The following is a 14,973-nucleotide window of genomic DNA, read 5'->3' on the forward strand; positions in this document are numbered from 1 at the left end:
GTGAGAAAGAGGAGATAAGAAGAGATACATTTGTGTGAACTATCCCTTTAAACTGGACCATTTATATCCTCCTCTCCAGGTGATCACAGTATCAGAGAGAGCAGCTATCCTCCAGCCCCTCTCCCTCCCCAGGCCCCGCTCCAGACCCAGTGCCCCCCTGTTGAACTGTTCCTCCCAGACCCTGCCCCAGCCCCTCCGGAAGAAACCCTGGCTGCTGCACCTCGGGAGCTGTGGGGACCTCAGCACCTTCACCTGGGCGGAAAAGCAGCCGCTAGAGGACAGGCAGGGTGGTGGCTCTGGCTCCAGGTCCTGGTCTAGAGCTGGGTCTAGAGCAGGTTCTAGGGTGGGTTCTAGGTCGACGTCACGGGCGGGGTCACACTTGGATCATCGCGAGCGCCCCCACAGTCTCATAGGGGTGTTCAGGGAAACTGTGCTCTGATGAACTCTGTTATCCCATCTCAAAACTCCCTACCGAAGAAATAATGCTATGCTCCACTGGGGGAAAACAGCCCATTGACTCCAAGTGAAGTGCTCCTACTAGTGGTGAGGTTTGGGACTGCCACTGCTAAAGCTAGTGGAGAAAAGTCCCACAGACTGCAAGGATTAGCCTTTGGGAAGGCTGCATGGGCGTGTGTGGTTGTGTATGAGAGTGTCTGTATGTGTTTTTTATTTTTTATTTGTGCTGTGCTAATATTGTTGAAGTGTTCAGTACAGATGTTTGAATCGCGAGAGAATATTTCCCATGAACTATTCTTTGCTATACAACCTGTTCTAAAATGATTGGCACTGAACATATGGCTAGACAGCACCTGCCCCTTTGCCCTCCCACTCGCCAAGTCCCATTTTGGGTGGCGGTATACTTGTTTTTTTGAATACCGTTTTTGACGTTGTTGTTCTGAACCCACTGCCCGCAGGTCATCGTTAAGTTCGCCACCCCCACCCCGTCTGTTGATTGCACATGTTGGTCTGCCTTGTGCGGAGCTTGGGCATGCCCGGGTTGTGCCTGTTTCCCAGTCTGCCCTGCCACTTGATTTTACATAATCATCAGTACTCGGTCTGGTTGGCTGATACGTGCAGCAGCAACACAGGTAGTCTGTACCTAACCACCATATACTCAAATATCCACCATGAGTTAGACGATTGTGCATATTCTATTATGAAGTTATTTTATCATTTAAGAGCATTTATTGATCACAATCAGTAAAAAATAAATCAAGCTAGCTAACTAGCAGTTTAACGTCAATCATCAACAATGATCAGCTGAATCCTCACCCTATTTTCCCGTAGTCAATCATGTATTTTTCTGATGTGTGTGTTGTTGCAGAAATAAATAGGCTTATGCAAAAAAAAAAAAAAATTGAATGAATTTCAAGATTGAAAGTATTTTTTTTCTTCAGTCTGTGCACGACCCTGCTAGACAGCAATGTGTCACTGAACAATAAGAGCTAGATTCAATCCAACCTGCATCTTTCAAAGGAAATGTTTCTACATTTGCGGTTAACCGCTATATATGTCTGCTCAATTGAAAATGTAGGCCTAACTGGAAGGAGAACTGCATGTGAGAGTCTGTGGAAGGAAGAGTCTCTCTCTACACTTCACTATCTACCCAGGAAAATTCAGTTCAACCCCTTCTGCCTGTAAATGTTCCAAATCATGTACATTTGAAATGTTCAAAATGAATTACACTGGTCATACAATGCAAGAGTGTTTAGTATTGGGATGCTAAATTTAGCTTCAATTCATTCAATCAAACTGCATCCTTTAGACTGGGATTCAACCCAATGCGCATTATAGAGCAGTGCACGTTAGGCAATGTCCCTAACGTTAGCAGAGATGCCATTCATGGTAAATGCTGCTGATGTTCCCATGCTTAATTACCTTTAAAAGGCACATTGTCGGCTGTCCAGTGCATTGCTCTATAACACACCTTGGATTGAATCCTGGCCTTTAAAGGCAACAAAAAGTGTGTGGTCCAGTGGTTACAGCCGCTGACCCCGGCACACACATGTATGTATGCCAGTCGGCATGGGGTCGAATCTGGCCCACTGCCCTTTAACTCACACTTCCCCATCTTCCACACTGTAGTACCTCTTCAATAAAGAAAACAAAAGGACTGCCGCACTCTTTAAAAAAGAAAGTGACAACAGTACTGTCCTTTTGCAAGTAGTTTATTGTTGTAAATACTGTTACAAACATTCCAGTTCTGGTAAGGTAATGTAGTTCAATAACTGTAACATCACAGAAAAGCTAGCAAATAAATAAACATTGCCATTGCTTTACAGAAAGTGTTTTTTTTTTTTAGATTAATTACATTCAAAACAGTGCATTATAAACACTAGTTATCCCACCTCTCAGTCACCATCTACTCAAGTGTATGTTTGCTACCATCTCTTTACAAAGTACAATTTTTTTTGCGGGGGAGGTCTACAGTAATTACGCCCCTGTGTTTGTTACCTTGTGCGCTCGTCAAATATGTACAGTTATGTATTTTCACACAAATCAACTCCATCTCTAGTTCATATGAAACCCCTTCTTTCTGAGTCACATTAAGGGCCCTTGCCATCAGTTTGAATTCTCTTTTCACGTTACTTGTTATCCATTGAAGCTTGCTTATATGGTCAATCCAAACACACAAATAACCATTAGAAGTATATATACCTTTATATATATATTTATGTATATATTATGTAGTCCAGCTGGTTTTGGTTGAACATGGAGTAAAGAAGTTGTCATTACACACCACACACACTAGAAGCAGGAATGATACAGCATATTACCGACCAACCGGTGACTCCATAGATAAACCATGCTAGAACATCATGTGGTCAACCGCACAGGAACTACTTTTTCAGTATCATTTAGTAGTTCAATGTCATAAGTACAGTAATAAATAAGGCCAACATTTGATTTAGGGATGAGATAGAATAGACATTTGGAACAATCAATGGTTTAGAGGGGAGAGTAGGGCAGAGGGGAAGGGTCAACGTTTGGCACACAAGCTCAGGTGGCAGGGTGCTCCAGCAGCAACTCGCAAGAGGTGTAGCGTCATAATAATGTGTCCCCTCCACAAGTCAGTGTAGGGGAGGTGTCGCAACAGAATGTGTCCCTCCTACAGAGGCGTTATTATGACACACGTCATAATGTGTGCCCACTCCCCAACCCGGAAACTGTCCCATGACGGTTTGTAAACACGAATCCAAAGGGGGCGTGTCTCAAGCGGGAAGTGACACAGGGGACAGGAATTGAGGGAGAGGATGTCTGGGCAGAAGGTCAAAGCTCATTCACGTTAAACAAGGTGGAAGCTTCCTGGAATTCATTTTTTTTAAATTGTCTAGAGTTCTAGACATTTCTGAATGACATTTTAAAACATTCTAAAATAACTAGATCTGATTCTTAAGTAAGCTTACAGACCCAGAGTAGAGCTAGAGTGAGAAGAGTCTTATTTACTTCTGTGAAGAAAATAGGTTTTGAAATGTATACGGCAGGCCAGACAGATCAATGAAAGGGAGGATATGTGGTTATAGAGGAGGAATCATAACATCAACATTAGTCATTTCTTCCCATTGTCAATCCATCATCTGTATTAACTGACACTCCTAGAGCAAGGCCATAATCAGAGCATCTGCTCATCAATTTACTACTACAACATAATGCTTCCATTGTGGTTGACGTGTTCATTACCAGTGGTAAGTCGTCGCATCTTGCTTTAGTTACAAGGGCTATAGCGCGAATGAAATGTAAAGGCACTATTCCTGCGTTCGCGGAGACTGAATTCACGGTGAAATGCTGCATATGTTGGCTAAATCAGAAATGACCTTTAAATGTCAAGTTGCTATTCACCGATAAGGATGGAATCGAGCTCCTAGTCTCAAAACACTGTAGCCTCATTAATCACTTCTAGTCAGAAAGGCAGCAGGGCCCAACATAAACAGGAGAGGAACATCTATCCACTTTATGCAACAGAGATACATTTGAGGACTTGTGAATCATGTACACCAGGGAGATAATATGTTGACTCATTTCAGTACTTTCATTTCATCACATTTGCGAGATAACAAAATAAAATCTAAAAATAAAAGAATAAATCATGTTTTTTAAATAACAAACTAATGACCCATTTCATGTACTATGATAAGCATCCTTCAAGTATAAAGATTGAGATCCAAATGCAATGCAATATAATGACCTATAAACAGAATTACAGTATAGTCTGGCAAAAATATTGCAGATTATATTCAAGACATTTTTAAAAATATTAAATAAGACAGAGGATGAAAAATCCTTGGTAATGAAAATATAAAATAATTTCATTGCAGGTTGTTTTTAAGGTTGTACTGTAATACAATCTTATCCAACTGTCATGGTCGCAAAAAAATATTAAATCCTGAACTTCAGTTTGGTGCCAAAGTCTGAGGTATTCTATACACATCTGGTTGACCTCTGCTATCTCTCCTCAGCCTAAGATGGATCTGAACAGTTTTAGCTTCTACTGTATTCCACCACCAGAGCCTATAGTACAGAACCTTTGTGGAGGCGTCCCGAATGGCACCCTATCCCCTACATAAGTGCACTACTTTCGATCCAGGCCCTATGGGCCCTGCTTAAAAGTAGTGCACAATAGGGAATAGGGTGCCATTTGGGATACAGACTATGTGAAATGTAACGTATGGCTTAAAGTAACTGCCCAGTTAAAATTTCACTTTTAAAGTTCATATGCTGTTAACTCATATCCAAATAATGTTGTTGACTTGAATGTGACCAAAACATAAATTGTGGGGGGAAAAAAAGACTTCAAAAACCCCACCTCAAACTTGTATCTCAAACAAACCTTTTCAAAAATGCTTGCTATTTTCTCATAGACGTATCACCCTGAAGGGGATGAGGTGGTCAATCAGCTGTCTAGAGGAGGCTGAGCTGGTCAATCAGCGGTCTACTTGCGTGAATATTTTTAATGACCAGTATACGGCCACACTATTCTGTTGTTGGGGTACGCCCATACCATTCCAACACAGAAAAGCTACTTTTTAACATACCAATTACCATTTTTTTTAAACGAAATTCATTTCACTCATATTGTAATTATTGGTCATATTTCATAGAAATTTAGAAACACTGGGCATTTACTTTAAGCTCTGGTCTCTGAGTGACTGTAAACCCTTAAGACATATGGTGGTGTGATGATGCAGAGTCCCCTCTTCCCAGAGTGGAAATAGTATGTGATTAGCCGAACCGATTTTGAAAAAATATTAGCAAGTGTTTGTTTTTTTTCCTTCCGTAATAGTGGTTGTGAGTTCTGTTGTCACCTAATCATAGTTTTCAGTTCAAGATGATGCTGAAGGGAAAGATGAGGATGGAGAGCGTTTTGCTATTAATGCTAATTCCATGTGAGAACGAGACCAGTGTTATTTTGTTGTCCTGGCAATAGGTAGAATTACATGTTTACTTTCAAAAGCTCCCATTTCAGGGCTGGCTTCTGTCTAAACACTGTCTTACAAGGCTGTCCTCCAGCCTTGTAGAACTGTTTTCCCTGGGCTGCATGTTGTTTCAGAAGGGAATGTGAATTCCTTTGGAAGGTTTTAAATCATTTGGTCTATGTAGTGTAGCCTTCCCTTGACGAGGCCTGACTTAAAACAGATGCGCGTGGAGAAACTTGGAATGCTTGTTATATCAGACCAAATCTCAGCCTTAAAAACAACATTTAAAAAAATAAAATAAATGGGAACGTTTGGTTTTCTTTGTCTTTCCTGGAGGACTTCCACAGTCGGGAAAAGTCCTCCCTGCTTGGACATTCATTAACGTTAGACGGAAGGCATGGAATGTTATGACGAGGAATGATAGGGGCTTGTTGTTCAGAGTAGTAACACTTGTTTATCAGCAAGTCTCACACTCCCTCTCTTTTTGTTTGTGTTGTGGGAGAACACAGAAATATTCAACATTACATCAGACGAGTGCAGCCGGTGAGAGAAAGGGAGAGGGATAGAGAAGAGAGGTAGAACGATAGAAAGTGAGAGGGAGAGGGATAGAGAGAGAGAGAGAGAGAGAGAGAGAGAGAGAGAGAGAGAGAGAGAGAGAGAAACAGAGAGAGGGAGAGAAAGAAACATGGGAAGGTCAGTGTGAAGCTCAGGGAGCAACCCTCAGTATGGGAGGGGCTTGAACAAGCTGTCTTTTTCAGCCAAACTCTACTCTCCACAGCAAAACAATCAGATAAAATAGTCATCCAGAGCATGTGATATGTCCATTCGTTATGATTAAGAAGCTTCAGTCTCCAATGGTGATCTGGGGCTTGAGGGAGGGGGAGGAGTTGCTCACACATAGAGGGTGCAGTGATGCTGGGGGTTAGGGAGTGAGGTCATCGGGGGGTGAGGTCGGATGTCAGGGTAGGAGAGGGAGGTCATCACTAGATGTAAACAGGTTGCTCCTGGGCAGTTAGCAGGCGGTACATGGCAGCTGGCATCGTCTTCATGTGGATCTGTGGAAGAGAGCGAGAGAACGAAAGACGAAGAAAGTCAGAAAGCCGAAGAATGAGAGTCACGCTGATCATGGATATACAGTAACTACACAACCATAGCCTTACCCCCAACCCTAGCTTCATGTCCACATGCCAGCTCAACCCTAACCCTAGACAAACCTAACCGTAGCCTTGTCGAGAACCAGGCTTCCCTATACAGAAAGCCTGGGGAAATCAATGGCAGACAACAAAGATGCCTAACAACACGTCAAACAAATGAAATGCCTTGCTTGGGCAGAGCTCCACAGGTGCCCACTCATAACGTCTCTTTTTTTGTTGTAGAGTTTTCAAGCAGAGAAGTTTCACCGACTCGATTTTGTGTGTAGAGCACCCACTGGCAAACCATAATTCAGTTTTTACTCCAAGCTTTCTTCCATTTTCACCAATGTTGCAAACTAGCAACAACTCTACAAAATGTATCTTACCTGGTCTGAAAACAGTGACAAACATAGCAAAGATGCAGCGCCCATTTAGGGGCATGTGGGGAAAGTTCTTGAAATGTAACATCCAATAAAAATGTAGCTGCTGGAATCCTGCGAACCATTCTAACCATTTCGGCTAATACCAAATTCTCCAGACCACCAAAGGAAGCGTGACATGATTTTGGAGCACAGGAGATTGGTGGAACCTTAATTAGGCACAGGAGATTGGTGGAACCTTAATTAGGCACATGGTGATGGCAGGAGCGGAATACGGGGAAAGGTATCAACAACATCAAACGTGTTTTCCATGTGTTTGATTCCATTTTATTCGCTCCGTTCCAGCCATTATTATGAGCTATCCTCCCCTCAGCAGCCTCCACTGTTTTGGAGGTATGGCTATGCGAGAATACCCTAAACCTAACCCAACAATGGTTGACGGTCCAGCACCAAAACTGAAATGCTTTTTTAACAGTTACAGGCTCAGAATGACCTTTCCCCTCTGACCTCACCTCTCCCACAGCATTGGACAGGATGTGGACGATTTTCTCGTGGGGCGTGGCCACCACGCTCTGGCCATTGATCTCGATGATGCGGTGGCCGACCCTGACCCCTCCCCTCTCAGCGATGCCCCCTCGCATAAGGCTGCAGATCTGTGGGTGTGCAGGGGAAGGTCCAAAAAAGACAGTTACATTCAGACAATCGGCTTAACGTTTGTTATATTCAGTTTCCGCAAAAGCATGAGCCCATCACTTCAAGAGTCACCACTATCATACACAAACGGAAGGTTATTATCACAAAGCAAAGAGGACAACGTCAAATGCCGAGAAAGTTTGGGGCTCATGATATCACACAACACATGGTCTCCCTGGTGATACCCACAATGCCGTTCTGTACGCTGAAGCCCAGCTGGTATCTGAGGTCAGGTCGTCTGATGAGCACCGTGGTAACAGGAGGACACCTGACAATGTTCAGCTTGATACGAGACTGGTTCTTCAGACCCTGAGAGAGAAGAGAAGTGGAGAATGAATTAAACTAGTCTAATAAGATAATTGGTAGGTGACAAGTATAGATGTTGGCTGTGTGTACTGCACTGTCCTCTGCATTCCCGTTCTCACATAAAAGAGAACACGTCATTGTAAGAGGAGAGGATACAGAGATAGCGAGGAAAGAAAGAGGATGCAGAGATAGATGAGAAATACAGGAAGGAGAGTTAGAAGAGATATCCTGTCCTCCAGTACCTTGATGACACTCTGGCAGACAGGGGCAGGCCTACCAGACTAATGCAAGGAGAGAGAAAGAGAGGGAGGAGAGAGTGTGTGTGGACAGGGGTAGCCCCACCAGACTGATTGAAGATGAGAAAGGGAGGGAGGGAGGGAAAAGGAGAGAGAGAAAGAGAGAGAGGAGAGAGTGTGTGTTACCTTAATTATGGTCTGGCAGGTGGACAGGGGTAGCCCCACCAGACTGGTCCCGTTGATAGACATAATCTGGTCTCCGATATTAAGACGGCCTGACTTCTCCGACGGACCAGCATGCATCATGTTGGCGATGATGACTGTGGGCAGGATGGAGCCCCACCCACTCTCCACAATGACCACGCCCAGAATCTCACCTTTCTGCTTCTCTATGTAAATCTGGGGAGAACCACAATCAGTCAATCAATCAATCGGTTGATCTCAATGTATTTATAAAGCCTTTTTTACATCAGCAGTTGCCACAAAATGCTTTTACAGTAACCTGGTCTACACCCCAAATAAAGAGCAAACCCTTCTCTCTACATAGGCTGCGTTTACACAGGCAGCCCAATTCGGATCTTTTTTGTGTGCTAAAATTGTTTTATTGGCCAATCAGATCAGCTCTTTTGCCAGCAATTGGGCAAACTATCATAATTGGGCTGCCTGTGTCAACCCAGCCATAGTTCACTACTTTTGGCATAATAACAAATGTTTTGTTTAACTACGTTGTACATCCGTGGTTGCCATGGCACCTTGTTCTGTGTTTTTTATGTATTCTTTCAATTTATTTATGGGGATTTTCATTGCTCTGTGTTTCACTTACATTTGGTTGTCTTGCCTCACAGTTGCAGGACAGATCAAAAGTATATTTGTTTGGCTTGATAGTTACACTATTTGGATTTAAATAATGCAGCACTGGCTTTTTTGTTTCATCTGCTGGGATTGACAACTGCTTCTTGCAGTTTCCAGGGATGGCAGAGAAGGCAAAGGGACTGTTCCTAACCACTATCAATGTGTGGTGGCTTTATATTTGTTATTTTAATGACGCATTAAAAGATGAATCATAATCAAGACTCCATGCCCTACACCCAAGTGGGGTGCCACATTTTCGGGCAATGGAGGACCTGTACCTGTGGAGGAGCCGCTCCTGTGGAGGAACTGAACCTCGGAGGAGCAGGTGTGGTGCACTGACTAAGAGTCTTTGCTTCTTCTTGACTGTACCATCGATGCCCCCTCCACTCGAGCTATACTGCATTTCCAGCGAACTGCCTCAACTCCCTTCCCATCATCTGACACCGACTACTAGAGAGCCTTTTCAATCTCCATCAAAGAGGACCACTTTTCTTTTAGGGGAAATAAGTCTCAGACTTTTTGTGATATATCACTACCGCATTTTTAAAAAATGTACTGTGTTTTTTTAACTGGTAAAATCAATTGATTAATTCTCCAGAGGCCTGCCTGGGAGATCCCAGTGTCTGAGAGACTCACATCTTTGCTGCTTTGCTTCATTTCGAACTTGAGTTCTTACTCCGCGCCATGGTCTTGGTTTCAAGGTTAAAAATGATTCAGTGGTGCTGCTGACTGGAGACAGTTTATAGCATAGTAAGAACTCCGCTCTTCATTCGTAAAACCACGGTCGTTCTCGGACTTGTAGAAGTGGAACAGATGTATTAATACACCGTAGCGTTAGCTTTACGAACGCCTTTAGTAAGATGAAACCAGGTACAGAATACAGACGGGTACTGTTCATCATTCTACAACAGACTCACGTCTTTGCAGTTCTCAGACTTGGAAAAGTGTATGAGGTCGTCGTTGTACATGTCCTGCGTGTTGAGCAGGTCACTGTACTCCTTCTGACTCAGGTCCTCTGGGTTGATGCCGTTAGCCCGCAGGAACTCCTGGTACGCCACACTGAAGGCCTGGCCTATAGACTGGGCAATCAGCTGGGCCTGGAGAGGGAGAGTGGGAGAGAGGGAGGCAAGGGATGGAGGAGAGGGAGGGAAATAAACTGTGACACAGTGATTCGTTAGACATACAGTGATGATTTAAAATCCAATCAAAAAGACTGCGTAGGGGCTTTAAACAGAACAAACCAATCAGGACAGAAGTGTTTCATATTGATGAGATGAATGTTTCATCTCTCTGAGTCACACTATGTCTTCTGGCAGACCTTTCCTTTCTCTGTACTCCAGTGATTTGAGATCAACTTCAGAAGACATAGTGTGACTCAGAGAGATGAAACATTCATCTCATCAATATGAAACACTTCTGTCCTGATTGGTTTGTTCTGTTTACTGGAATGTGTGTCATCACTGGCATGTGTGTGTGTGCGCGTGTGTGTGCGCGAGTGTGTGTGTGTGTGTGTGTGTGTGTGTGTGTGTGTGTGTGTGTGTGTGTGTGTGTGTGTGTGTGTGTGTGTGTGTGTGTGTGTGTGTGTGTGTGTGTGTGTGTGTGTGTGTGTGTGTGTGTGTGTGTGTGTGAACCCAGTTACACCAGGGGTCCCAAAAACAACTCTGTCAAGTGAAATGAACCATTAGATGATGAGGGAGGGTGTGGAGACTTGATTATGATTCATTAATGCAACATTAAAATGCTATAATTTTGAGAGTCAGTAAACAGGACGAGTCGAATCCAGATACAGAGAGAAAAATTATGAGAAAGAGAGGGAGAGAGCGCGGTGGAGAGACTAAGGGTTGTAGTTGTAACCACAAAGAGAGAGAGAGAGAGTGTGTGAAATACCAACATAAAGTAAGGGTTGTAATCAAATAAAAGATACAGAGAAAGTTATACAGAGTGAATGAATGAACAAACGAGAAAGAGTGAGAGAGTAAAAGACAGAGAGTAAGTAGGGAGGGAGGGAGGGAGAGATGAAGAGACATCGTTTGAAAGTAAAAGTAAAGTGAGATCCTCACATCCTCGGACTCAAAGACGTGGCAGATCATCTTGTACTGCCGTTGTTTCTCGTCCTCGGCGGGGTCTGACGCCTCCACGCTGTCCATGGAGTCTGGGCGGGGCATACGGCGCCTTGCCATCAGAACCACAATGTTGCCGATGTCAGCGATGTAGGAGATGGTCCTCAGAGGGTGGTCCATCATAGTCTCCTGTAGATAGAGGAGAGATAGGGTCAAGGGTTAAGAGGTGATGATAGGGTTAGGGGTTAAAGTGTGATGATAGGGTTATGGTCAGGGTTCAAAGGTTAAGGGGTGATGTTATGGTCAGGGGGTGGCCCATCATGGTCTGCTGTAGACACAGAGGGGACAGTCAATACCATACGTTTCAGGTCTAACAGATTCAACCCTTCTCTATGTCTATGGTCAGGACAGGGAGGGCACAGAAAGAAGAAACTCAGGACCAAACCATTATCAAAGCAACGCCATTAGTTGTCGTGTGAAAAAATCTACACTATACTATATTGATTGTCCCAGGGGTACTTGTGCAGGTAATTGGCTAGTGTGGCCAGGCCCCCTGATTGGCCCCACGCTGCGATTAATGAGCCAGGAGGAGAGGAGGAGAAATGTCAACAGAGAAGTGGACAACATAGAAGATGAGAGACAGAGAGAGTATACCTGTGAGTCAGCGTTGAGGACTTTAATCCTCTGGGTGGAGATGAAGAGGTCCACCTCCGTCATGGGCTGGGCCTCACCTTCTGGAGCCTGCTTAGACACACACACAGACCGATACATACAGTGACAGAGAAAGACACAGAGACAGAACAGGGCAATTGAGCATCTAGTCTATTATTAGAGCAGTACAGCTGACAGTCCATTATTATCATTCCACAACTAGACAGAGGTCAGAGACAGTCCACAACTACCCGAGATAACACTGAAGGAAGACACCAGCACTTTCAATCAATCAAAAGCTTTGAGGTGTTCAGAATGTTGCAGGTAGTGTGTGTGTGTGTGTGTGTGTGTGTGTGTGTGTGTGTGTGTGTGTGTGTGTGTGTGTGTGTGTGTGTGTGTGTGTGTGTGTGTGTGTGTGTGTGTGTGTGTGTGTGTGTGTGTGTGTGTGTGTGTGTGTGTGTGTGTGTGTGTGTGTGTGTGTGTGTGTGTGTGTTGTTGTTTTCCTTCAGTGTAATTCTGGCTTGTACAGCGTATTCAGAGTTAGTCCAGTAGTTAGTCGAGTATAGCCTGTCCATAGGTAGCAGAGAGACTGGAGTTAGTAATGGGGTTAGTCTTATTAGTTATACTGTGGTGTTTCTCAACTTCCCTCCTGCGGACCCACTGTGTTAACTGGGTTTCACTCTAGTTATATTGGTTTTTGGCCACTTCATTTAAGTCGTATTACAGTGATGAGAGTGTTGGTTGTAATGAAAACCTGGATGGATGCCTGTGAGTCCCCAGGACCGGAGTTGGGAAACTTTGGGGTTACAGTGAATACTTAGTCGGTCTGTGTTGGAAAAGAGAGGTGCTGCTGTGTGTAATGTTAGCCATCCACAGGATTCACAGTGCTAACAGCCTTGCAATTGTTACAACCACAGTGAAGTACCACACTAATACAGAAGCTAGTGCCAGGGAAAAACCTCTTCAATTACGATCACAAACACAACACAACTTCATGGTATAACAAAAATGGCTGCACAGCCATTTTCTGCATCCAGCAATTTCAGTTTCTCCTCATATAAAGCTTTTATTCGTTGTACATCTATGTCATGTGTCCATGTATTCCTGTCAGTATCTTGTAGAAACTCTATAGGAGGATAAAATCGGAGAATGTCTGACATGGAATGAGAAAATGGTGACGGATTTAACTGACAGACAAACCTAAGAATGGTATACATAACATGACTGCAAATCAACAGAGAGGACTTTGTTGCTGGATTCAGAAAATACAGCGAGTAAAATAAGTAGAAAAATAAGGAAAGAGGAGAGAGAGAGAGAGAGACTTTACACAGCATGAGTCCCTAATGGCACCCTATTCCCTATATAGCCTATTGGGCGCTGGTCAAAAGTAGTGCATTAAATAGGGAGTAGGGTGCCATTTGGGACATAGACACAGACAGACACAGGAAAACACAACGGAACACTGAACAGCCAATCAATGAGGAGTACCGCACCTTCTTCTTGTTTTTGGCTAATTTCTGGGCCGTCTGCTTGGCATGGAACAAACATACATACAGGAGAATGGGTTAGACTGAAGCAGGGCTCAGGGCTCAGGCAGGGTGCGCTGTGTGTATGTGTGGGTGTGCTTGTTTTCCATTATCAGGACCCAATATCCTTACATTTCATCTTAATGTCCTGAACAGATAAGAAACAACTTTTTTGAAAAGTCAGGACTTTCTTCAGGTCCTCAATTTGTTCAAAATTGCTATTTTAAGCTAAAGGGTTATGTTTAGGGTTAAGTTTAGTTGTTTAGGAGTTAGGGTTAGGTTAAAGGTTAACGGTTAGGGAAAATAGGATTTGTAATGGTTCAAAAGAATTGACACTCCAAAAAGTCCTGACATTTCACAATAACACAGCGGTTGCTATTTTAAGCAAAATATGCATCCTGTTTGCAGTGTGTGTGTGTGTGTGTGTGTGTGTGTGTGTGTGTGTGTGTGTGTGTGTGTGTGTGTGTGTGTGTGTGTGTGTGTGTGTGTGTGTGTGTGTGTGTGTGTGTGTGTGTGTGTGTGTGTGTGTGTGTGTGTGTGTGTGTGTGTGTGGTCAGAGTAGTGCAGGGCCGAAGTAGCATGGGCATAGATAGTAGGCCTATGGATCTGGGGAGGGGATTGAGTGGCAGTGTGTGTTTTGATTACATCCATTGGGACATTCCATTTTAGAACATATCATACATTTAAATGTCTGGGATTCAACCAGTCTGTAGTCAACCAGTCTTTAAAAAAGTACCCAATGGCATATCTACTACTGTTCAGTGGGTTATGTTTTGGCCAGCAGGTGACTCACTAGTGCACTAAAAGGATTAGACACAGTTATTACCACCCTAATACTTTTTGAAATTAAACTGCACCATTAATTTATGGTCAAATTCACTGAATGAGGTCAATTAATGTGAAAGTGTATCATGCTTAATTGGAATCTTGAGTATGTCTTTACAATACATAGTAAACTAATAGGTACAGTGCCTTCGGAAAGTATTCAACCACCTTGACTTTCCCACATTTAGTTGTGTTACAAAGTGCAACTAAAATAGATTGAATTGTAATTGTTTTGGCATTGATTTACACAACATACTCCAATATCAAAGTGGAAAAAAATACATTTTAAAATGAATATAAACTGAAACACTAATATATCTTGATTAGATAAGTATTCAACCCAATACATGTTGGATAACACCTTTGGCAGTAATTGCAGCTGTGAGTCTTGTTGGGTAAGTCTCTAAAAGCTTTGCACACCTGGATTGTACAATATTTGCCGATCATTATTTTTCAAATTCAAGCTCTGTCAAGTTGGTTGTTGATCATTGCTACATAGCCATTTTCAAGTCTTGCCATATATTTTCAAGCCAATTTAAGTCAAAACTGTAACTAGTCCACTCAATGTCATCTTGGTAAGCAACTCCAGTGTATATTTGGCCTTGTGTTTTCGGTTATTGTACAGCTGAAAGGTACATTTGCTTTCCAGTGTCTGTTTGAAAGCAGACTGAACCACGTTTTCCACTAGGACTTTGCCTGTGCTTAGCTCTATTCCATTTCTTTTTATCCTAAAAAACTCCCTAGTCCTTGCCGATGACAAGCATACTCATAACATGATGCAGGCACCACCATGCTTGAGAATATGAAGAGTGGTACTCAGATAAGTTAATTTCTTTGTCACATTATTTGCAGTATTACTTTAGTGCCTTGTTGCAAACAGGATGCATATTTTGGAAT

At 43.1% G+C, this 14,973-nt stretch overlaps 2 protein-coding genes across 7 annotated transcripts in view; one reads left to right on the forward strand and one right to left on the reverse strand.

Annotated features, from left to right (window-relative positions):
• Positions 1-2,314, forward strand: part of LOC118393559 (endosomal transmembrane epsin interactor 1) — a 69,994-nt gene extending 67,680 nt beyond the window's left edge. Inside the window, exon 10 of the mRNA XM_035786324.2 lies at positions 80-2,314. Coding sequence (XP_035642217.1) covers positions 80-439 — 360 coding nt within the window. The 3' untranslated portion in view covers positions 440-2,314. The remainder of the gene's footprint in view (positions 1-79) is intronic.
• Positions 2,315-5,209: 2,895 nt separating this feature from the next.
• LOC118393558 (amyloid-beta A4 precursor protein-binding family A member 1) overlaps positions 5,210-14,973 on the reverse strand; it is a 105,494-nt gene continuing 95,730 nt past the window's right edge. For 5 of the 6 annotated variants that reach the window (XM_035786321.2, XM_035786320.2, XM_035786319.2 and 2 more), the window contains 8 exons: positions 13,219-13,251; positions 11,729-11,815; positions 11,075-11,263; positions 9,932-10,111; positions 8,349-8,561; positions 7,810-7,929; positions 7,440-7,580; positions 5,210-6,469 (listed from right to left, as the gene is read on the reverse strand). In XM_035786321.2, coding sequence (XP_035642214.1) covers positions 6,398-6,469; positions 7,440-7,580; positions 7,810-7,929; positions 8,349-8,561; positions 9,932-10,111; positions 11,075-11,263; positions 11,729-11,815; positions 13,219-13,251 — 1,035 coding nt within the window. In that variant the 3' untranslated portion in view covers positions 5,210-6,397. The remainder of the gene's footprint in view (positions 6,470-7,439; positions 7,581-7,809; positions 7,930-8,348; positions 8,562-9,931; positions 10,112-11,074; positions 11,264-11,728; positions 11,816-13,218; positions 13,252-14,973) is intronic. The other variant, XM_035786323.2, reaches the window with a different exon arrangement.

The sequence above is a fragment of the Oncorhynchus keta genome, chromosome 14 (assembly GCF_023373465.1).
Source record: "Oncorhynchus keta strain PuntledgeMale-10-30-2019 chromosome 14, Oket_V2, whole genome shotgun sequence".
Taxonomy (NCBI): domain Eukaryota; kingdom Metazoa; phylum Chordata; class Actinopteri; order Salmoniformes; family Salmonidae; genus Oncorhynchus; species Oncorhynchus keta.